Below are 25,059 nucleotides of genomic sequence, written 5' to 3' on the forward strand. Positions count from 1 at the left end.
TATATCACAGAATAATAGAACGGACTAGGTTGAAAAAGACCTCAAAGATCATCTAGTTTCAACCCCCCTGCCGTGCGCAGTCACCAACTACTTGACCAGGCTGCCAAGAGCCACATCCAGCCTTGCACTGAATGCCTCCAGGGATGGGGCACCCACAGCCTCGCTGGGCAACCTGTGCCAGTGCATCACCACTCTGAGTGGAAAACTTCCTCCTAATGTCTAATCCAAACCTTCTCATTTTAGTTTAAAACCATTCACCCTTGTCCTGCCATTATCAGCCCATGTAAACTGTTGCTCCCCCTCCTGTTGATATACTCTCTTCAAGTACTGGAAGGTGACAGTGAGGTTTCTCTGGAGCCTCCTCTTCTCCAAGCTAAACAAACCCAGTTCTCTCAACCTTTCCTCTCAGGGGAGGTGCTCCTGCCCTCTGATCATTTTAGTGGCCCTCCTCTGTACATGTTCCAAGAGCTTTGCATTTTTCTTGTGCAGGGACCTGAAGCCATGACACAGTACTCCAGATGGGAGCTCAAAAGAGCTGAGTAAAAGGGAGAAGTCCCCTCCCTCTCTCCACTGGCCACCCCATTTTTAATGCAGCCCAGAATATGGTTGGCCCTCTGGGCTACAAGCATGCACTGCTGACTCATGTCTAGCTTCTTGTCCACCAGGATCCACAAGTCCTTCTCCACAGGGCTGCTCTCCAGTTCTTCCCCTGGTCTGCATAAATACCTGGGATTGCTCCAGCCCAAGTGCATCACATTGCACTTGAACTTGCTGAACCTCATGAGGTCCATCAGTTGTTCATTCATCAGTTTGAACAGTCCACCTTTCAAATCCATAACTCTCCAATTTAGAGAGAAGGATGTAGCAAGGGACCATGTCAAAGGCTTTGCAGAAGTCGAGGTAGATGACATCTGTCACCCTTCCCCTGTCCACCAATGCTGTCAGAACCCTGGGATGCGTATCATCTGGCCCCATAGACTAACCTATATGCATTGTTTCATGAGGTGGTCTCAGTCCTGTCCCACTGTTACGATGGGATGTGGAATCTTCTCACCCACACCTGAAGGTTCAGGGTCCTGGCAGACACAGAGAGCCCGGCCACCAGTGAAGGCTGAGGCAAAGCACTTATTGAGCACGTCAGCTTTTTCCATGTCTGAGAAAGCCAGTTCTCTGTCATCATTCATCTGAGGGGGAACAGTCTCCTTGGTTTGTCTCCTCCCACCTGTGTTCTGTAGAACCCCTTCTTGATATGTATGCATCAATCCTGTTTTTAAAGATTAATCTTCTGAAGGTGTTGTAGGGAGAGGATTTGTTAAGTATTGTCTTGAAAGTATGTTGATAAATGCAACGAAATAGAAAAGCCAACCCACTTCATAAACCAACAACTGATTTCTGTTTTCTCAGGATAATAAAACCAAAACCTGGCCTCCGAAGGCACCCTGGCAACATACATCCTCTGTCACAAATACACTACCCAGTCAGAGTACATCTCTGTACCCTATGAGCAGCCCTGTGAGCCAGTGGAGTGACACGATGCAGATCCTTCAGTCACCTGTGTGGGCAGCAGCCAACGACTGTGCTCCATCAACAGGAATATCCTCTAGCTTTGCCTATGCGCAGCAGCAGCAATCGCAGCAACAGGCTTCCCAGCACAAACAGATGAATAAGGGCTTTAAATCTTTTCCAGTAAAGCACGAACGCAGACCATCTTACCTGCATCAGTACTGACTGCTTTTCGTATTGGAAAATGCAGCACAGGGCCAAACAGTTATAAAAATACATGTACTTCTTTTCACAATTGTGTGTTGGCTATATCCTGTTTATCTCATTAAATAGGGAACTGAGGGGAGCTTGAGGACAGCTGTACAAACTCTTGAATCTTATTCACAGTGCTGAGCAGTATGGCCAATATGTTTGTTTGATGTTCATGAAACAGCCCAAAACTGTGATGCAGAAATGCTTGTAAAATATCTATATTGCCTTTACTTTCAAAAGCGTTTTTTTTTTAAAAAACAAAACAAAAACCTGCTGAAAGACTACCATACAAAGAGCACTGTATTTTGTAGCTATTTTTCATACGGATTTATAGTTGACATCTTACTGAAACACAATGAGTACGTTGAGGCAAATACATAGTGGTCACTTTGCTCAACACTGTGTTTAATTTATAATGACAAGCTGGAAAGCCTGTGTTTTTTCCATTAATGGCCTGTGGGCAACTTTTTTTTGTTGTTTTTAATGAATTTTAAGCGCAGCTTCTCATGTGCTACACAAGTGAGTTCATCGTAAAACATTTGCAGAAGCAGTTGTGGAATTGAGTGTTGTGGTAGCTCCCTTACTCGATGTAGAGATCAGCAGAAGCACTCAAATTAGCGTCACAAATGTTATCTGAGCTGCTTTAAGCAGATGGCACCGTGTGGATAATAGGACACTGGTTTCCATACATACATTTGTTAGAGATCCGTTCGGCCAGAGGCGTTACCCACACGGCACTCCTTGAGCGTGTGGAAGTGCAGCTTGGAAGACCACTGGCATATATTTTGAAGTCTTATTTCAGATGCTACAGGTGATTTAAAACGAAAAAAAAGTGAGCTGGCTCAGGCGATACTAGAACTGCAGAACTGCAATGTGGGGCAATGAGAAGGTTATTTTTTTTCAAGGATAATTATTTGCAGTCATATGTGCCATTAAGTGAACCTGTGGAATTGGGAATAATCTTCCAACCAAAGTGGATCTGGGAGCGACTGGTGCTTAAAAAGTGAAGAACAATGGTAAATATATATATAGCTATCCCACTGTATATTAACTGAGATTACAGAAGATTCTTTATATAGTTAGAGCTTATTTAAATTTTCATATTTCATCTTTGAAAGAGACTAAAAACCACAATATTTTCTGGTATAAGAGTTTTGACAGTATTAATCTTATTTTTGTATTTTTCTTAAGTCATATCATTCTAATATGTTAACTACTAGTAAAATGGGTTATCAGTTTAACTACATAATTTTTCAATGAAGAGAAAGCACATTTGTTGTTTTGTTTCTACAAACTAAGTACATCTATATCTAAAGATACCAAAAAAAAATTAATACATATATATATAAATAAGAAGTATACACAACACTAAAACTATTAAACATTTGGGTATTTAAAACCCATCCACCTTTTTTGTTTGTATGGTGATGGGCCGTATTTGCTGGCCCAGATTGTTACTTTTTGTGCTGTTTGAGGATGCCAATGTTGCCTGTATTTATGATATTGTCACCACGTTTTTGAAAGTTCATACTTACATGTTTACAAAGATTTGTTTGCTGTACATAGACTTTTTACAGTAATGTGCTTTGCACAATCAGTGTGGCTTGTCTGTAAATTGTTGATGGTCTGTACTACTACAGTTTTGAAAACCCTCTGCTGAAAATGTTAGTGGTTACTTAAACTTGATGAATGGTTTTGAGTTTCCTCAGTCTTGTCATTTAGATCTAATATTAAATCCTAAATTTGGTTGTAGTCACTGGTTATTCATACTAAGACCAAAATGGACGATAATGAAATCATTTTGTTTTGAACTCCTAACAAGTGCCAAAATTATTGCTATAGTTTTTGCAGCTGATTCATAATTACAAATGCTGGCAGGTTTCTAGATGTACCTAAGTAAACTGCAGAAACAAAGTCTGTCTGCATTTTGACCACGTAGGTGCTACTATGTCCTTTGCTTCCGATTGTTCTGAACACTGGTAATTTTAAGAGTTGTTGCACTTGGCAAATGAGTCTTGCCATTAAATTTCACTTACACTGCCAAGTGCAAGGGTTTGGTGCTTAGTTAACTTACCCTTACTGCAGTGCTTCTGTGAATAGCTAATGCTTCTCAACTGGAATTGTACATTTTGTATTTTAAAGCTTCTGTAAGAGTAAAATATTAGCTTTATTAAAGATATACATTTAATAGGTCATACCTGTTTAAAATATGCACCTTAATGAAAATGAGCAGCACCTTAAACTGTAATTTTGGTTTGTAAACAAAGACCTTACTTCATTAACATAGGACTATTTAACAGTTTGGAAGTTGTTAACTGCCTACTTACATCATATAAAACTGAACTTAATACACCGTACAACCTGAAGCATCTTTAAAGCTACTCTTTCACAAGAAAATACCTTAGCAGTACCTTTGTAGTAGTAGTGCAGATGAACACTGGCAACGAACAAGTAACTTGAATCTGTAGCCAAGTATGTAATTTTCAGGTTAGTGAGTGAAAAGTTAACTCCTCTTTTTTTTGGGGGGTGGAGGGGAAGTGGTGAGGAGGGGAGAACTGATTACTGAGGCATGATTAGCTTACGCTACTTGTATCACTTAAGTGCACAATTAAGTATAGTAAAATATGCTGTGTTCTCGATAGGTCCAGAGGCAGACAGCTGAACATAAATGCTGAAACACCCAGGGTGCACGAGGTTGTACTAATTAAGCAAGAAGTTACCTGATTACAGAATCTATAAGGCAGAACATTCCAAGCAAAAATGCAGTCTCGATGCAAGTGGGGCTAACACCAGCCTTATCTTACTGACCTGAAAGTTACATCTCTCCCCTTTAACTTCACATTTAAGTTATGCAACAGTCATTACCTCTTTCCTAGAATTCTGAAGTTCAAGCTGCTATTGCAATAAACCCCAAGGTGCTCCTTTGTTAATGTGTTACATTAATCCAGAAAATACTGCTTTACAAAGCACATCTTCAATTTATTAAGCGATTTTTATGACGGAATACACAGTAGCCTGTTGTTAAGGTACAGGGCAGCATGTGCCTCTGGTGATTTCCACATTCCCGCCTGCTCACTGCGTGCCCTCCTGTTACAGCCTCAGCCACGAAATGGTGGCTGCTTCGCTCAGACAGCCAAGATCTCCTGAAGGCATCAGTGGTGGTATTCTGACAACTGAGCTGTTTTCAGAAATATACTACATGGACGTTTTTCAGAGATAACAGCTTGGCAATTCTCTCCCTTAAGTTCTATAAATGGGAAGAAAGAAGCTATTCTAATATTCACATTTAGCATAGAGAGACGGCTCTTTACCTGCCTTGGGGGACTACACCTTCTCCCTCTCTCAGTGGCAATCTAAACTGAAGCCTTTCTACTCTTTAAAGTGCCGCAGCCCGCGGCCGGGTACGTGCAGTCACTCTGCGGTCTTCTGCGCGCTGGGTGGCGTCGCATCCGCAATTGTGGCCAAATAGATGAGGTTTCTGTGCAGGATATGCTGGTACCTAGCAAGGGAAGAAAAACATCAGGTAAGCGAGCGGGTGCCTATTCAGCAGCCGTCACTCGTGCGAGCCGCTCGGCGTTACGCTCGCTGTGCGCACTTACTGCACGCAGTCGGTGGCGCGGCCCTTGCTCTGGTACTCCACGATGCAGCGGATCAGCTGGTCGTTCTCCTCCAGCAGCTGCGGCAAAACACGGCCGTCACCGCCCGCCTCGGCCCCGCCTCCCGCGCCAACGCCAGGAGAAGGCCGAGGGCCGCGGCGGGTCCGGAGCCGCCCCGGACGGTCGCGTGCCGCCGCCCCGTCCCCCGCCGCGCACTCACCCGCTGCAGCGTCTCCTGGTTCACCTCCGCCTTACCGCGCAGCCGCTCCGGCACGAACACCACCGACATTCCGCCACCGCCCCGCGCCTGCGCTGAGGGAACGGCCGCCGCGCGCCTGCGCTGAGGGAGCGGCCCGCCCCGCGCCCCTCCCTCCCTCCTCGCGCCCGGTTCCCGCCCAGCGGAAGCAGCCGGGCACGCGCCGCCCCGCGGGCGCGAAATGAGTCCCCACAGGCTCGTTGTATTGAAGAGTTTATTCCGGCTTGAAATAAAAATCCCCGCTCCCATGACACAAAGCATGGCCGCCCGAGCCCGCGCCGCCCGCTCCGTGCGCAGAGCCCCCGCCCCGCGCTGCCCTACGGCCGCAGCTCGGACAGCCGGGCAGTGCGGTAACACGCAAAAACAGCACTAACAACTTACTAACTGCTACGGCTGCCGAATACTTGACCTTAATAAACCAATTACAAAATAGTTCCTCGCAGTGCTATACAAAAGTTATAAAATTAGGATTCTATTGCCCACTTTAAATATTCCAATTTTCCAACAGTGCAGCTTTCCGCATCTTTATCACCACTGAGTACTCGGAAGTTAAAAAAGAAAAACACACAAAAAAAAAAACCAACAAAAAAACCCAACAGTAAATTAGATCAAAACGTTTAATCTTTGGATCCCTTTATTCCTGTGGCCTTCACATACATATACAGACACAAATGACCAGGTCTCTAGTTCAGCACACCCACCAAGTGGAACTAGGCATTCAGAGCTGGCAACAAGTTCATACTATGTCATTTGCGGATGCAATGTCTCGGAACCAGGTTCTCATTTCTCCCAGCTACGGCCTACCAAACGCAAACAACTCCAAACACTAAGAATTCCTCAATTGCTTATGTCTACGGGTATTACAACAAAGTTAACGTTTCAAGAACTGACGAATGCAGACATACTTCTGGCCCAGGCGTTCCAGAATCGCTTTAACTCATGTGCCTGGTCCATTATTAAAAAAAAAGTTAATATTTATCACTAAGTAAAATTAATTGAAAATTTGGACATACGAAACTTTTTTGTCCTCATTTGAAAAATATCTCTTTCATTTGGTCAAATCCTGTGATATGCCAGAAGCTACAAAATCAACTGCTTGCAAGAGAAGCAAAGAGTGTATCCAGTTTTGTGTCATGGAAGAACATTTTAAATCTTCATTATACTCCAAATATAAAATCAAATTTAAGCTTGAAAAGCTGCTAAAGAAAAAAACCCAACTAATTCAGTGTTCTTCAGCATATCAACTTCTGCAATAACACAGTATGTTTGCCGACTTAAAAATGTTTATTCTTTAAAAAATTAGTTGCTTTTTATACAGCTATACAAAGTCTGTAATGTTTCTTTGGCAATGGGATATAATGGAATTTTACAACTATATAAAAAGTTTCCTTTGCCTAAGAAACAGTATTTACTGTGTGTACATATCTGACTGACAAAGCAAGTTTTCTACTGCCCAGCACCCTAGTTGATAAAGTACAACCATCTCAAAAGGGATATTACAGGATTTCCAAAAAACAACCTTCAGTGGATCAAACACTCACAGTATCGACGGCCTTCTGCATACAATTGTCCTTACAACTTGAAGCAATTATCAAATACAGTTTAGTAATAAGAAAAATCCTTTCAGTGATGAAAAAATACTTAAACTCCATCGAAGTACTGCTTTATAATTAACTATACATAAGAAATTACTTATCCTTCTGTCTCAAATATATTTAATGCTCACTGTTTTCAAAGATGGCCATTTTTCAAAAAGTAACTGCATTACACCCCTTTGAAATTAAATAGTTAAATCCCAGTGCTGGTGACAAGTATACAGCAAATTAACTTCATTCTTTGCAGAGATTGAAACTAATTCTCTGGATCAAGAAGATCTAGACGTTCACGCAGTTTCAGCTTTCCTGTGGACTATGCAGCAACTTTGTTGTCTTTCTAGAGGGAACAACAGTAGAACGTTACAATTAATTTTGGAAAAAAACATTGACAGGTTAATTTGGGTAACAGCACTGGGAGAAGACACACTGACGCCTACTTTTGAAATCAGAAAGGAGACTGCTCTGATCTCCACATTAGCATCTGGTCACAGTACTGGCCAGCACTGAGGCAGCTCCCTGACTGAAGCTGTAGCACAACCCCTGCCTGTATGCCACCTCCTACTTATCCAGTCAACTGGAAACTTTCATTCACAAAATCCCACCTATGATCTTCAACTCATTTCAGTTCATGCTCAGCTACTCAGCTTTAAATCACTGGATAATTCTTGCAATTTTAAGAAAGTACTGGCTGGGGGATATCTGTTATGAAAAGACATTTTTAAAAAGAAAAACTTGAATCTGGAACTAGAAAGCAAGGATTGAACAATAGGTTAAGAGAAAGTTCTTCTGTCTGAGTCAGAATTGTAAAAGTCTACACTTACTTGCATCAGTTCAGTTAATTATATTTGTTTCCGATTTTAAACAGTGTGCCCACATCAGTTTGGATCCTTCACAGGGTAACACTCAAGTTGAAGACAGTGCTAGAAAAATGGCTTGCACTGAAATTCTGAAAAGATTTTAGCTCTGCAAGCAACTGTGCTCTCAATTTATATCATCTGTCTAATCCCTCAGCACTGATAACAAACAACCTAAAATCTGCTTCTAAGAAAAAGAAGTGCTCCTAAGATACCACTAGCACAGAATACACTGCTTTGCCAGCTGAGGGTGGCATCCAACTTGTCCTTCCTTGGAATGGCTGATAAAAACAGGAGTTAAGATCTTCAACAGCAAAGAGGAAAGTGCATGCCTTGATAGTTTCACAGAAGTGAACTGCCTAAGTATACACTAAAAGAAGAACAGTGGTATCAGGCACCATAGCTTTTGCAGAACAAATTACTATTTAGATGATTACATGATGATGAAGTATGTTCATGCATCACATTACTTCTGTTAACAGACTTGCATGGTGACTTGTGCATAATGCTTTAAGAAACTTTAAGTAAATGTGAAGAGGCTTAAAGTAATAATACTTATTTTCATCTTTTAGAAAATATTTCATCTATGGGATGGGCAGGGCATCTTTTCTGCAAGATTTTGCTTTATCTCCCACAGTTCCTTTCTGCTCTATGGGTGGCTGAAAAAAGTCAATATTCCCTCAGCTCTCCCAAAACCTACTGAACTATAATACAATCACAAACTGTGTGTAACAAACTTACGTACGTCAAATATATCTGACCTGTCTTCTGCAAAAGGTCATCTACTTAAGTAACTTCAACTACTGGCTATATAGTATATTACAAATATATAGGCACTGTGCCAACTCATTCACAAGGAAGTCAAAGAACTTGCTTGCACGCTACAAGTTAAATTTCTTCTTCGCGTTTTTCAGTATTGACTAGAAAAGTGTTCACAGTTCTTCTAATTCTTCTCTCACATTAAACCTGAACACCTTTTATATTTTTCTTCAAATCCAGCTACAGAACAGATACTCAGGACACCTGACAGAAGTGCAGCTTTTAGTTTTGGTTGCTGCTGAAAACCGAACAATGGTAAGTAACAAAAATCAACAGACTTTCTATTAAGTAGCTGAGTTTATCTGCACAATACTATTCAAGAACTTCTAGTTCAACATAAAATCTAAAAGCAAGAGTTATACCACCAGTTTCCGAAGACACCTGATCAAGTTATAGTAAAATTAAATGTATTTTACCCTATATTCAAAGTCAGCAAACTCCCTGCCTCCACGACCTCCTCTGAAACCACCACGAAATCCACGGGGAGTAGTGAAACCACCTCTTCCACCTCCTCGTCCTCTTCCACCTCGGAAACCAATCCCTCCTCTGCCTCGGAACCCTCCACGGCCACGATTGGGACGCAGTGGTATTCCAAAGGTCTCTGCATTCAATCTTCTTTCCTCAGCCCAGGTTGGTCGACGTTCCCTGCCACACGCAAAACAACAAGGACCATGTTTTTAAAAACACTTCAGAATGAAGGTTGCCCTGCTTTGTTAGAATCACCTGAAAGGCAATGAAATAAAAAATGATGCATTATCACATCAAATTTACAAACTATGCCTTCTGCAAGAACCTAGGTGTCTGCCACAACTCACTTAACCCAGCAAAAAGAGGTGTGTTACAGTACTGGTTATAAACCAATAACACTTTGAGCTTCCTACAGAAGCAGTCTGTAACCTCTGCACACAGCTGTAATTTTAAAGAGAAAACAAGTAAGAGTTTACAGTTGCATATATTAATCTTACCTAGCTGTTAATAAAATAACCCAATCTTCCCTCTCAACCCCCCATTCTTCAAACTCTGTCTGCAATCCACATCAACATGCATAATAAAAAAGCCCACAGCAAAGATAAGTTTCTCTCTTCCTGTAATGTTACTGTCACATTCAAACAATACTACTTGCTAAGTAGAAATCATTATAAAGTAGTAGTAATTGACTTAACTAAGGTGCTAATTGCATAGCAAAGCAAGAAGTCTAATTTAGAAAGGAGACCCTGTAGCATAAACTGTCAGAAACATGCTTCTAAAACGATTTTTAAAGTGTGTCCTGGTATTAATTTAATGCAATTGTGCACAAAAAAAAGTACTTTGTATTCCCATTTTGTCTTTCACATGCAGATGTAACCTTTACTTCCTTTTGATTCAGAACTAATTGTAATGAGTAGTACCAACACAGCCTTATCACACAGACACTCATTAAGTAGACTAACAAGCTCCCCATACAGGTCATACCTATTGTCATCACACGAGATGTTATCAAAGAAGGATTTGGTTTTGTCATAGTAGCAGTTGGGTCCAAGTGGATCTTCTTCATCTGCATTCCCTTCGCTATTTTGTGTATCAACACCTGAATCACCTTTGTCTTCACCATTTACAGGTTTCTCTGGTTTCTCAAGCTTGTCTTCTGGAAAACAGAAATAAACAGACTTCTTCCAGGCCATCAGACTAAACAATACAACAATATTAATTAATTCCAATACATATATACACGCACCTTCCCCCCCACCCTCCCAAAAAAAACCAAAAAACCCACACCTGAATCTTAAAACATATAGTAAGCCCTCCTAAAAGGAATGTGGAAGGCAAACAATGTGAAACATGAGTTACAACGTTTTCCTACTGCCACCTGGAATTTTGATCTCTTCTATAGTCTGAGTCAAAAAAACAACACACAAAACAAACTATGGCAAAATGGATTTGATGGTCACCTGTTTTATATGCTCCTAGCCACTTTTTCTTACATACTTAAGCACCTCCATCAGTCCTGTTATCAAAGCCTGTCCATGATTTAGCTCACCTCCCATTACCCCTCTTCATTGTCTTCTGATTCTGCTGCCTCTTCAGTAAAAGGGCCAGCATTCAAGACAGGCCGTTAACTGACTCTGCAGTATATTACCTTCCTAATAATGTCTGAAGTTTCAAGACGTGTCCGGACATCTATGACTCTGAGGTTCTACTTACCATTTTCATTACTACTAACGAAATAGAAGCTGATAGTTCCACAGAACTACTTGTTGTCCTGAAGTCATTTTTAAGTACTTGTAGCATTATGATATTTGAGCTCTATGTGAACTGTAGTTACTTCACTCAAACTTTCATAACAAGCACTACCACTGACTCTGTCTCATAAGACGTTTCTGTAATTCTTTATCATAGAATCATTAAGGTTAGAAATGACCTCTAAGATCATTTAGTTCAACCATCCACCTACCACCAATATTGCCCACTAAACCATGTCCCTAAGTGCTACATCTACCCTTTCCTTAAACACCTCTATCACTTCCCCCAGGCAAACTGTTCCAATGCCTAACCAATCTGAGAAGAAATTCTTCCTAATATCCAATCTGAATGTCCCCTGATGCAACGTGAGGCCATTACCTCTTGTCCTACCACTAGTTATACAGAAGTTGACCCCCAGCTCACCACAACCTCTTTTCAGGGAGCTGTGGAGAGTGATAAGGTCTCCCCTGAGTCTTCTCCAGACTAAACAACCTCATTTCCCTCAGCCGTACCACATAAGACTTGTTTCTGTTCCAGACCCAGACCCTTTACTAGCTTCACTGCCCTTCTCTGGGCATTCTGCATGGCCTTGATGTCTTTCCCACAGTGAGAGGCTTAAAACTGAACACAGTACTCAAGACGTGACTATACCAGAGTTGAGTACAGAGGGATAATCACCTCCTTGCTTCTTCTGGCTACACTGTTCAGCATTTAACCAAGTACTTAATGAATAGGTGATTTCAGTTTACTTGTTGATTATTTTCCACTACCACAAACAAGACTTAAAAGGTAACAATTCTTAAAAGCTATCTCTCCAGGGAGGCAACAATACTTAACAGCAAGACATGCTTATTTTATCCACACTTAAATCTAAAGCAAGATTTTGTTTACCTTTTAGTTTAAGTTTATTATGAAATTCTCTATCAATTTCTTCCTTGTTGAACTGTGCATTTGCACTTTCGAAATCAAAGTCCTTCTCAAATTTCATTGGACCATCCCTCCTAATACCAAATCTTCCTCGGCCTCCTCGGTGGCCTCCACGGCCTCTCCGCACTGAAGGAGCACCTGGAACTAAAGAGGGAAGTTTTTATTTTTATCTTAAGTTCCTGGAGTAAAAGTTGGGACTTCATGCATCCTGCACTTACATTGTTACAAGTCCTGCTGGAGTAGCTTGTAATTTGTAAATTCACTTACAGTGAATACAGCAATGACACTGAAAGCCTAACACACTAACCTTGGGTGTGCTAAAACTTTCTAGAAGTCATTAAAAACTTTCTGAAGACATAAAATGCTAATGCCCTTTCAGTCAAGTATTTTCTTCGCAAGATATCAAGTTTGTTTCATTCTATGTTTACAAATCCATGACCCAATCAATGCATTACAAACAATACAATGAGAGCATTCTAAACACTTCAGTTTTATGAGATGAACTTAAAGACTTCCAGACTAAGATTTCTGAATGCTAGAAATAAAGTCTTAGCACTCTGCAAAGTATACATAATGCTGCACTTTTTAAAGCAGGCTTAAAAAAAAAAAAAATCAGTAATTCAAGTCTGAAACTAGAATTATAGCTATTTCTCAAAACAAGATTTACCAATTTGTCGTTTGTTTTCATTTCTGAGTTCATTTTCTGATCTTGAAACCTTGTGTGCTTCAGCTAAAGTTGGAAATAAAAAGATGTTTGTTTATCCAATTTGGTATTTTCTACCATACTTATGTATACAGCTTTATGGCTCTGGTTTTCAAGAAATCCAAACCTATGGAAGTAAAATATGAGCTTAATTTCTGATATGAATAAATAAATAAATGTTGACTTTAAAAAGCAATATGTCAAATCCAGGTCTCTTCTAGCCAGTCTACTAGTGACAGACAGCAGAAAAATTCCTACGTGGTAATCTCAAAAAGAGCACCTAAGCTGTGTGTGGAAGAAAAGAACCCATGTGAAAATTACCCAAAGCTACCTCGTCTGTGCTCTTGACTCTCAAGCGATTTTTGGCTAGCAGACACCATAGGTCTGGCTGGCACAGGACTCCTCCTCCCAACTGGTGCTGGAGTAGGCAAGTGGGCTGAAGCTGTTTGTACTGCTTGTTCCATGGTTGGGCTCCTTCTCAAATGATCTATCTGAGGGCTTGAACGACCTTTAAAAAACAAGCAAACATAAATTATTTCTCATCCATAAATTCAAGTTACTGGTCTCAACCAATCTAGACTGACAGGTTTATCTGCCTTACCAGTCAAGACTGCTGTGTCCAAAGAGGAAATAAATATTTCTGCACCCTCAGATCCACTAATCCAGAATGAAGGATATTTAGCAATTCCCCTTCCCCTAGTCTAAAAGAAAAAAATGGGCAGGACAATTAATCCCTACCAACACATCCGTGATGTGCACTTAACTGTGGAATGAAATTCCTGGATGGATTGGAGGTATACATACTCTTGCACCACTGGAAAGCCAAATGGAAAGCAACGGCTCCCAAATGCAGAGACAGTTATGATACTTTCATTTCATTTCATCTAGCACAATATTTTATGTTCACTACGTAATATGAATAGTGAATAATGAATAAAAATAAAGAATAGTGATGGCTAGTGCCAGGCATACTGCAGGTGAAGGAGTTGTGCAAGCTTCCCCATAAACTGCTGCTCATACATTTCAGTTCGCATGACAATATATAGATAAATACACTAAGAAATCATTGGGATAAGACTCAACTCCCAAGAAAAATAATAGGCATCCCATAAAAAGTAAACAAAACAAAAAGGTCAAAATGCATGACCTAAAACAATTATTTTTAAAAGCAAAAATACACAAAGAAACTTGGTGTTCCCTGTAAATTTTGTTGAACAACATTCACTCATTCACCATTCAATACAGCACACTGCATTAAATTAAAAAAAAATCATACAGGTTTAACTTCTACAGGAAATCAAGCTACACTTTCAAGAGAAAAAAAAATAAATGCTCAGAATAATTGATTAATTGAACAAACTAGAAGTTATTTACAGTAATTCACAAAACTAATCTTTGAAAGCAGTCCCAATTGGTTCCCAAACTTCAACTAGAATTTAGAAACAGTAAGCATAAGTGTTTTCACCTTTGACATAAATACATAAACTTGAAAATAGCTTGGACTTGTTTGCGCAAACTTTTAGTCACGGCAATGAAAACTGAAAGAACAGGAAATAACGCCTTTGGGATTTGGGGAGCAAACTTAACCCTCGTTTATCCTGAACATCTGTTAAGCTGCATGTTTAGTTCCTTTCCTCTTTGTCACTTAAAGTATCAAGAATTAACCATATTGCTGTTTGCTTCTTTCTGCAATATTACACGATAAATAATTAAGTTTCTATTAGTGATGTTGACAGTTAAGTCATCTCAACAATATCTGAACAGACATTCAAGTCTGATTTAAGCATTATTTAAACACAGCAATTAAAAAACACCTTCAGAAATAAAAACAAAGAATTGTAAATTGAAGGACTTCAAAGTTAAATCAGCATGAAGTACCTTGAGCTTTCTCATAAAACCCAAGAAAACTACATGCCATATTTCCATATGTAGCTATCTACTAAAATTATTCAATTGTGCTAAGTCCTACTCTTCAATAAAGATGCTTTAAGAACAATGAATGTATTGCTAACAGTTATTTATGCAGCATACTGAGATGCAAGAAAGCACATCGGAAAAAGAACACATTCTCACTGGGTTTTTTATTTTTTTCTTAAAATCAAATGTTTTCATGACAGAATTGAAGTGCTTGGTTAATGTTTCTGACAACCACCTAAACCACAGAGGTTAAGGAAAAGACTGGTCAAAAATAATAGTTATTCAAAAAGATTTACCTTGAGACATCTGTGTTTTTAGTGCTCTTGCATCTGTTGTAAACGCAGAACCAACTGCAGTGCTTTGGGACATGCTAGCACTGGCTGAAGAGTCTGTTCCAAAAGACGTTAAAGAACCTCCTGCTTTGAAAGACATAAAATAGTGGTAAAACCTTGCTTAGACTTTTCTTGTTAAAAAATACAAAAAGTAACACTAAATGATCAGCGAAATCATGTAAGACAATTATTCTATTACACACACATCACTCAACTCCCTCTCCCTTAACAAGTTGATTGGGCTGTAATACCTTGTTAGCATTTTTTTTTTAATTAAAAAAGACAACTTTAACATTATAAGCATTAACAGAGCAGGGTCAGCATTAGTGTTTGTTTGTATTTCAACTTCCTATCTTTCAAACAAAAATATGACTATCAAGTTTTACTTATTCAGTTCCGCAGCCTTCCTTCCACATTAAACATTTTCAGTAGTAGGAGTAACATTGTCAGTGTAACAGTTACAAGAATACAAGATCTTATGTGATAAAATACAAAGTAAAATACAAAAAAAATAATTGTTTTAAATTCCACAAGAGCACCTCCATTGTCTTTTCCTCACTCTCAAAGACAAAGGCTTTAACCCTAGATCTTACTAAAAGCTAACAGCTGTATTTCAGTAAAAAACATTTTTCACTAAACAAAATGATCATTAGTGATCTTTAGTATAATCAGAACCTGCAGTTGTTTTAAAATACCAGGAAAACACATTTTTATAATTACAGAAGATTAAAAAAATTCTAATTATTTAGAAATCTAAGAACTCCAAAGTTTAGTGTTTTAAGTACTGCTAAATATTTTAGTCATCACTGTAAGCAATGCCAACCAAGTATCACTCACCATTACCATACTCTGTTATAGCTGCATTTGTAACAGCACAACACATACCTGTCACTAAATTCCATTGCATGCAAGACCTCAATTACATCGCCTGAACCCCAGATTCACATTGTAAACTACTGTGAAGTGTCTATTTCACTTGTGTACACTGAATGGAAATAAGCTTCATGTCTACTTTGTTTCTTTGTAAACCCCTTGCACTCTCATGTGTTACTTTTTATAATTTTATTGCTGTTTTTTAATGTTGGAAATAAAAACTGAATTCTCTTTTTATTTAAGAAACTCAGAGGAATCAAAGTCAGTTGGGGAGTCTTGCAGTACATCTACAGTGTAAAGACACAGCTAACATATGCAGCTCACAAATACTTCAGCCAATAGCCTCTGTACCACATTAGCATCTCTTGAAAGAGGAGGACTGAGCCGGCACATGGACTGCTGAGTAATCCAAATCCTTGGTAAAGGCACACACTACCTTGGTCAGTCTAGGAAATCACATATTCACAGCACAGCTGAGGCTTTTATGGAGGTACTACCTCCACCACTTGTGAAATAGAATGAATACATGATGAGTGTAATGAATATATATTAAATATAAGGAATTCATGAATATATGAGCCTTTCACCACTCACCCCTCGGAGGGCGTTTAGTTCGCAATCATATGAATGTATTCATTATAGTGCAAAGACTGTGAGAAACCTCGTATTCCTCAGCTAAGCTGTGACACTGACGTAGACTGAAGACTCTGGATACGTCCGTTAGGATAAAGCACTGAATGGTTTAAGAGAACTTGCTGTCTATACACACATACCTGCAACTTCACTTACAGGGAAACAAGAAATAATAAAAATAAACATACCAACTCCAACAGTGCCAAACTGCTGTCCCACAAGCGGGCTTGGACTAAACTGACTGTATGCAGGCATTCTGCCAAAAGGACCATAGGACCCCACAGACTGGAATGAAGATGATGTTGAAGATCCTAGTGAAGACTGAAAACAAAAACACAAGCAGTAGGAAATAGCTCTGCAACGCGGGAAATGCAGAAACTAGTCATTAAGATTCACCCTAACACTATGGCTGTGACTAACACATACAAAAAACCCTTAACTTCTAAGAGCTTGTTTTAATAGCAATTATTTAATCACTTCAGTGAAGAAGACAACACAAAAATAGTTAAGTATGCAGATTACTCTGCATGAAAAACCTCAAAGCAGCCAGCAGCAGAAAACATTTTCTCAAGTATGCATACAGTTTAGAAAGCACTTCCATCATACCAATGCCACAGACTTGTGAAATCAGTACCCTAATTTGCAATCTCCTCCGATACAGGATTTTCATCGCACTCATACAAGCTTCTGCCAGCAAAGCTGAGAAGTAACACTGTTTTTCCAAAAGTTTCAAAAACATATCACCAATAAAAAGCCCTAAGATACCAGAGGACAGTGAGATTATTATGAATATAAGGGTTAGCAGTAACACAACTTCACAGATCTCAACAAACACTGACAAAAACAGTTGTACTAGATTTAACAAAAGATCTTAGAAGACCACAGGTATGATATGCAAGGAATAATCAAGATTTTTACCTTATGAACCAGCTAACAATTAGAAACGTATTAACCTTCCCATCCAGTGAACTGTGCGAGAGTTAGACTTAAACCTTGATTTTTATAGTTAAGAACATGGATACAGAAGAGAAAAAAAGTTTTTTCACAGTTCTTTACACTGTGTTGTTAACTTCAACAAAGATTTGAGTTTTTAAACACTCAGCTAGAGAGTACTCAAAACTGCCATGATCTATCTTAAGCAACAAATACTTAAAATATATTTTGACTTACCTGAACAATAGCAGGGTCTTGTGGCAAAGAACACTGAGGCTTTGGTGGCTCACAGACAGTTAGGTCTTTAATGTCACTACCACGGAATATTATATACTCAAAGACTTCATCTCGAGGCGGTATAGGTCTATCAGTTGGTCTATCTTCTGTACCAAAGGAACGAACTGCAAAAATGGAAAGGGAAAATAAAGAAACCACTTCACATTACATCAATATTTCAAATATACTGCAGAGACCAAAGTTTTAAATAAAGAGAGTAAAATTTTACTGAGCACAAAACTTAAGTAGGCAGCATATTCTTCACCTTTTTCAACTACTCAGACATAAACAAGAAATTTGATCTTGCAAACCTCAGTTAAAATTCAAGCAGAAAGGTGCCTCATTGGTTCTTTCCTAAAACACTGCTTGTACACACAGGTTGAATATCTTCACTGCTTAGTGAAATCAAGGGGAAGCACCAAAGCAGTCTTTTGCTTAAGTTATCACTCTGTACAATAATGTTACCAGCAGATACGTCATATAGCAACAAAAGTTGGTAAAACCAGTCCTGTTAATTAAGGACTATATGAGTTTATACTTCATATTATAAATTTACAAATGGGAAAAAAGTCATGCTAAAACTACCAGAAATTAAGATACTAAAGGCTGCCAAAAGCAAATTATTTCTCAGTGGGTTCAGGATCTAATGAGTATTTCAAGTCAAGGTTAGGATCTCTGTAGTATAGGTAGGCAATTTTCATTAAGCAGACTGCATTATGCTTGCTGGTTTAAGTTTCATATGACTTTCACCAAATTAAGTAAATTAACTGGGGCAGAATGATCTTCCTAAGCACATTGACACAGAGCACAGCATACTGACAAATTAGGTTTATTTATATATAGTTAGCTCACTTGAAATAGCATTCAGATTGCACAACAATGCGTACCATGCTTTTCCCTTCCCACTAATCACTATGTGCGTACATGAATTGAGCATCACATTACTACTCTCTCCAAGACCTTTCTTCACCTGGTATTCAGCAAGGGTTGGCACGCAAGATGGAACAAGACATGCCTACAAAAGCTGGAGCTTCTTAAGCAAAAATTAATCAATGAATTCAAAGAAACTGAGAAGAATAAAGCATCAAATTCTACTGATCATAATTTGCAGCAGCTTCAGTAACTCCTCACAATCCTTTGTTGTAGCTTTTAAAGAAGTCTGTCTGCACTGTTACATGCTACAAATTATGCACATGTACTTAACTTTCATTTACAAGAAGTTTTCCCCTCTTTTTCAGATGCATAAGCAGCTTTGAGACATTTTAATGCATTTATTTTCAGTCATAAAACCTGCAGTCACAAGAATAGTTTCCTATGGAGCTGCATAAAGCAATACCAAGTCATTTCTGTGGCTATACCATCTTCCATTACTGCCGTTGCCTCTAGTACTGCATGAACAGTCAAATGTTACAAGTTGTTTGATTGTAAGACATCCCTCCACACTACAGTGAAAAACAACACTAAATGGTTATAACTATTAGCTTATCTGTATTATCTACTCTAATGAATTTAACAAACTTCTCCATTTCTACACACCCGAAAGCCAGCTCTGAACGCTACTGTAGCATTTAGGAGCTGTCAAAAGACAGATGCTGCTCAAGTCAATTTCAAACCTTTGTTACAAGACAAATTTGTCTCCTCTCTCTACAAAAAGACGAAACAAAACAAAAACAACTGAGAACCCAGACAAACCATCAACTCTGACCACACAGCAACATTAACTTGAAGGCTTGAGCTTCCAGAGTCAGACAGAAAGACAACCCTTCTCTTGTAAGATGATAACGCCAGGCCATGTATTAGTTTGAAGACCATGGAACACATTGCCAATGTTGGACTGTCTTACCGTACCTAGCATATAGTCCAGACTTGGTGCCTTCTGATTTCCAGCTGTTTGATGAAAGATGGACTGCATGGGCAATGTTTTCCTAGCAATGACACCATCATAGCAGCTGTAAAACAGTGGACCACCTCCACTGATACAAACTTTCACAAGCACAGATTGCAGGCCCCAGATCATTGCTGGCAAAAATGCACAGCTGACTATGTTGAAAAGGTGTTTTATAGCTGATAGCATGCTCTATCAAATAATGTTATTATGCTCTTTGCATCTGTTGGTAGTTTCCACAGAAATAAATGGGGGGCATTACTTTCAGAGTGACCGATTTATTTCAGTCTTGGCCAAAGATTCAACTTCAGTTTCTGGCCCTCTCTATATATTAGATAAATGGTAAAGTCACTTGACCTACTCTGTTGGTAAGTATAACCAAAGTTGATTTTATTAATTTTAAATTAATACCAAAGTTCGACAATATAGTAGAATATTAGAAAGAAATAGCATTTTACCATATTTTTGCATAATCAGAAATGCAAATAGGGCAGAGTATCGAAAAGGTAAGGTACTGGAGCAGCAGCAGTCTTAGAGCTCTACCGACCTCTGTCTCTTGGGATATTTCAGAGTACATCCTTCCTGCATGACAAGGTACAGAAATCTCACGTACCAAAATACGGAATAGAGAAAATGAAAATAAACATGTGAAAAATATGATCTTTTAAGACTTAAAAGGACTGTGGTAAATCCATTCAAAAAGGCAATCATCATATATTAAAACCAAACTTATTTTGACCAACTTCAACATTACTACTTTAACATACTTTAGTACATCTTATGGTATTATACTACTTAATTATCCAAGGAGACAATTGCAACTTCCCCTATCAGTCAACAGAAAATCCAACACTCCACAAATTAAAAGCCAATTTGTGTATTCTACTAGCAAAAGAGGACTCTGCCTTCCTGCAGTGTGAATTATTGTAAACATGCAGTTCAATCAGTCTCTGCATACAACACTTACAGTCTTAACCAGCCTTACTTTGTATGCATCACGTAGATACAGAAATCAGCCTTTTTCAAAGCTTAAGGGGTCCATGAGGTGCTTGATGATGAAAGTAAGGCTGTCATTACCAGAACGAGTCACTGTAATTCCCAACTCTATCCAAAACCTCACCACCTTTTCTCTGTAACATACTTGGACAGCTGCACACTACTGATGTAATATTAACATGAAGGAGTCAGCTTGTAGTGGGCTCATAACCATTGGAACAATAACTCAGTCTGCATCCTCTTACTCACAGAAGCAGTAACAGGGAGATATAGGGGAAGTAGATGAGTGGGCTTCGTTCTGCACGCATCAACCTCAAGACACGAATGCAGTACATACCTTAACTGACCCTGAAAAACAACTTGCTAAAAACTTAATGAAAACTACCCCTTCCCTTTTCTGTTGTCACTCCTGTACTAAAGGAAATGCTCAGGTCTTTGTAAGAGTTTAAGCTTCTTCTGGCTTGATTTCTGACTCTCTCACCCAATCAGTATTTGTAAAAGTCTAAAAGAAAGTACAGTTTGCTCTTGCATGTTTCATCAGACTAAAGATAACACTACTGCAGCCAGCTTAAAATACCAGAACATTAACTGCTTATTAATGAAGCTGTTTTCATGATTGTAGTTTCTATTAATTGTAACGGCCCAAATGCAACTCCACAAGTCCCAGCAGCTGGTAAGTGAAAACTGATGCAGTACACCAGAAAGTCAGCATCTCATTTCCTCACACCCACATCCCTAAGGATTCCTGTTAGCTAGCTGTCACAGAACAAAGCCTTAGTTGTTCTTACATCGCTTACTTGCATTAAAAATCCCTTTCCTTAAGTCAGTGTCTAGAAATAGAAAGACATGTATTACTAGCTTGAAAGATCACTACTTTTTAACACTGCAACATATAAGATCGACAAACACCTGTCATGATTATTCTACAATTGCTCCTAAGTAGGACAGTAATCACTCTACAGAAAGAAAACAGGACTCTATCTGTGGCTCACTAGCAGTCCATTCCAAGAGTGTCTGGATATAATGATTGTTTTAAAAAAAAATAATAAAGTAGAACTGAAAGACATTTCAAACTAATTGAATTTGAAACTGGAATTGAGAGGGTGTTTATTTGTTACCAAACACTACCTCTGAAAACCTACAAATCTAAAGGACAAACATGCATCAATAATATATAAAAACCTCAAATATTTAATACTTTTAATTGGAGTTTTTATTTAAACAATGATAGACTAAAGCAATTTGTGAAAAGATGCTCTGCCATTATAATTATCCAGATTTTTAAAGAGATCCTATATTCCTTTAACTCACAAGACAAGGCACAACTTCTGCTACAGCTTAACAGCATTGTAAATAAAATTAACAAAACATAACAATAACAGATTATCTCTGAAGTAACTGAAGAGTACTATCAGCATTCTGTGATCAACCCAAAAATCTTATTTCTGCCCAGTTCACTCAGGATTTAAGATAGAGGACATTCCACAAGCATATCCTCAGTTTCATCTTAGATTTCAGCTAAGCCCACTGAAAGCCCTATTTTTGGGCAAATCTGTAGTTATTCAAGAACAGCTTCTAATTCTACTTTCATACTTAACTAAAATATATGAAAATGTTTGCGACATTCAGTAAAAGAATAATAGTAAGCTGTCACACATTCAACACAGATAACAGTCACATAAAACCAACTGCAGAAGCAACAAGTATTTTTTCTAGCAGTAAAACTACTATTACCTGACGAAGATACATACAGCTATAGACAGTTGAATAAACACCTTTTCTTTCACAGACCTAGCTATAATTAACCACACGTGTCACCTTATATATACACACATGCTGTTCTAACACATGCATATAACCAAAGCTTTAACTTGTTCAGAAACTTCATCTTCTCGAACATTTTGTTCGTGAGCAGAGAGCTGCTTGAAGCCTAACATGGTTGTTATCACCCTTCAGATTAATCTCAAGATTTTAGGTTCTTAGTGGCCTAGAAATACTGGTTTATTTTCTTCTGAATCATAACACTGTATTACAAAACACGCATTCTTGAGCTAACTCAGCCAAGTTCTATTAAAGCAAATGAAATTATTTAGATTTACATTTCTGATGAGAGTTAGAGGAAGAAAGTAGATTACATTTGTAATCATAGTTTGATCCATCTTAAATAACCACACTTTGGCAGATATGCCATGACGTGACTTAATCACTCTTGAGAAGACATGCAAGATTGGCTTGGTCAGCACTAACTCTGTCTAATTTAAGGTAAGACTATCACAAGCTCCTCAAGAATAGGATTCTTCTAAGTGCAGCTGTTTAAATCTTAAAAACCATAGCATTCAAGCGGACTTCCTAAACTTTTTTTTTTTTTAATCACAATACCCATCTTTTTTTCCTCATATAAAGGAATACTAGCCACCTTTTCTAAACAGATAAATCACTTCCAGCAAGGTAAATCAACTTGAAGCAACCTTAGAAATAAGATCATATCAAGAGAGCTAAATGCCCAGTAAGTGAACTATGAATGCCAACCAAACCAACTATGAAGTGTTTCAAAACATACGTATAAGAACTCAGAAGAAAAAGCAATCTATTCTTTAAATAATAATTCTCTATACACCGGAAGGTGGGAGGGGACTTAAAGTGACATGGCACACAAAAAAATACCACAAATGCCAACGAGTGACGAAAGCAAACAGACTGCTACATGGTATAAACTCCAGAGACCAACTATTAAATATCTACATCCACCATGTAAATATATTATTTATATATATATAAATTACTGACTGATTATGTAAAAACGACAAGCCTACCATTCTGAACAGGAATAGAGCTCTGGAATATTCTCAGTCCAAGAAGTTTGATTTACACAAGGAACAATTTTTCTCCTTACCTATCAGCAGGATAAAATCTGCTTTTATGTATGCATTTACATTACTTACCCAGACTGAATAATAGTTAATTAAAACACCATCGAGTTTTTAAGAATTAAGAAGATATTTTCCCTTAATTTTTGACCTGAACGTGATACACTCGTTGTGATGGCTACCAAGCTCATGTTGAGAGTGCATTATCATGTACATGAAGCACTGAAGTTTGTGCACTTTCAAACTTTCTTTCACTCGCTGGTCTCCAGTACTCAATCTATAAGCACACCCCCGTAACTTTCGGGGGGCTGTTTACACATTCTCTCACCCTCGTCCGTACCCAATTTTGACTGCCATTCTGACTGCCAGCGCCATACAGCTTACAAAGAGCTCCCGAAGTGCTCTCGACCAGCTTCTTTGCCAACAACCTAGCACTCAACTGTACCTTCTCCACACCACAGCTGTCTCCAGTTGTTTCTAAGTGCTCAGCAGCACGCAGCCCCTTTATATTTCGCATTTTTTATGACGCAAATAAATCTCCAGCCTCCTCTCTTACCCTCCTTCACTAACTCAGGACCAGCTGAGGTTCTCACTTCCCCTCCTTCCAGCAGCCCCTCCCGCTCAGCCCGCCCAATTAAGGCTCCGAATCCCCCAGGGCGGGAGTGGGGCCGCGCCACCACGGCTCTCCCATCCCCTTGCTCACTTCCACCCTCACTCAGAAACGCCGCGGTCGCCACAGCTCCGATAGGGGAAGAGAGAGGGAGATGGCGTCTACAACCGCAAAGCCGCGGGCTCTTGCCAGAGCCCCCAATCCCTCCTCGCAGCCGCCGCTGAGCACTCTGAGGCTGCAGCCCTACTCCAGCACCTCCTCATCGCACCACGCCGCGCTTTCAGGCTCTCGCTGCGTCGCGGCGCGGCCCCGCGGGCTGCCCGCTGCCTCCTGCCCCGTGTCCAGGCCCGCTCCTTCGCTCCGCCAGGCCCTTACCCTTGGCCAACGCCACGGTGGAGTTCTCGGTGTCGATAGTGTACAGGATCCCCTCATAACGGATCTCGGCCTTGGAGATGAGACTGATCTTGCTCCCGATGTAGGGCGTCCCCCCGCTCATGGCGCTGCCTCCTCGGTCAGGGACTCCCCCCCTCCTCCCCTGCCGAGCGCTCCCGAAGCCGGACTCAAACAACGAAGCAAGCCTGGCTCAGAAACGTAGAAGGTGCTCTTCTCCTCCCGATTCGAGACCGACTTCTCGCCGATCCTCCAACGACAACTCTCCCTGTGCAGACTCCCTCAGCACACCCCGCACCAAAACCGCCCTGAAGCTCCCAACATGGCCGCCGCCTTCATCTTCCCTCAACGGAGCCCCCCCGCCGCTCCGACCGCGAAATGGATGCCGGGAGCAGAGGAGATCTCGCGAGATCTGGGGGCGGGGAGTGCTGTTGGCACCGCCCGCCTGGTTACTTCAGAGGTTCTGAGCGCTGTTGGCGCCGCCTGCTTGCTTACCTCAGAGGCTCTGAGTGCTTTGGCGCGTTTGGGCTGAGCAGTATGGTGAGTTGGGCTAGGCTGTGTCTTTCCTGCGTGGCCCAAAGGTTGTGTCATGTCGTGATAGTTGTGTGCATTGGAAATTCTG

General features: G+C 39.8%; 3 protein-coding genes across 5 annotated transcripts in view; 1 reads left to right on the forward strand and 2 right to left on the reverse strand.

The window, feature by feature from the left end:
• The window catches only part of GARRE1 (granule associated Rac and RHOG effector 1), a 49,858-nt gene extending 47,854 nt beyond the window's left edge, over positions 1-2,004 (forward strand). Inside the window, exon 14 of the mRNA XM_065733152.1 lies at positions 1,405-2,004. Coding sequence (XP_065589224.1) covers positions 1,405-1,728 — 324 coding nt within the window. The 3' untranslated portion in view covers positions 1,729-2,004. The remainder of the gene's footprint in view (positions 1-1,404) is intronic.
• Positions 2,005-5,149: 3,145 nt separating this feature from the next.
• Positions 5,150-5,680, reverse strand: SS18L2 (SS18 like 2). Its single transcript, XM_065734242.1, has 3 exons — positions 5,572-5,680; positions 5,355-5,431; positions 5,150-5,254 (listed from the first exon to the last, which is right to left on the reverse strand). The coding sequence occupies exons 1-3, from the start codon at positions 5,638-5,640 to the stop codon at positions 5,167-5,169; spliced, it is 234 nt and encodes a 77-aa protein (XP_065590314.1). The 5' UTR covers positions 5,641-5,680; the 3' UTR covers positions 5,150-5,166.
• Positions 5,681-6,210: 530 nt separating this feature from the next.
• Positions 6,211-24,815, reverse strand: LSM14A (LSM14A mRNA processing body assembly factor). Of its 3 annotated transcripts, none has more exons than XM_065733175.1 (10): positions 24,423-24,815; positions 17,651-17,814; positions 16,669-16,801; positions 14,939-15,058; positions 13,057-13,233; positions 12,690-12,752; positions 11,987-12,166; positions 10,328-10,499; positions 9,292-9,520; positions 6,211-7,539 (listed from the first exon to the last, which is right to left on the reverse strand). In XM_065733175.1, the coding sequence occupies exons 1-10, from the start codon at positions 24,541-24,543 to the stop codon at positions 7,516-7,518; spliced, it is 1,383 nt and encodes a 460-aa protein (XP_065589247.1). In that variant the 5' UTR covers positions 24,544-24,815; the 3' UTR covers positions 6,211-7,515. The 3 variants fall into 3 exon arrangements, with proteins under 3 accessions (XP_065589247.1, XP_065589246.1, XP_065589248.1); XM_065733174.1 differs by having other exon boundaries at positions 14,939-15,061; XM_065733176.1 differs by lacking the exon at positions 12,690-12,752 and having other exon boundaries at positions 14,939-15,061.
• Positions 24,816-25,059: the final 244 nt, after the last annotated feature.

This window comes from Cyrtonyx montezumae, unplaced genomic scaffold (genome assembly GCF_038088225.1).
Source record: "Cyrtonyx montezumae isolate F1298 unplaced genomic scaffold, pur_monq_1.0 scaffold_17, whole genome shotgun sequence".
Lineage (NCBI taxonomy): Eukaryota > Metazoa > Chordata > Aves > Galliformes > Odontophoridae > Cyrtonyx > Cyrtonyx montezumae.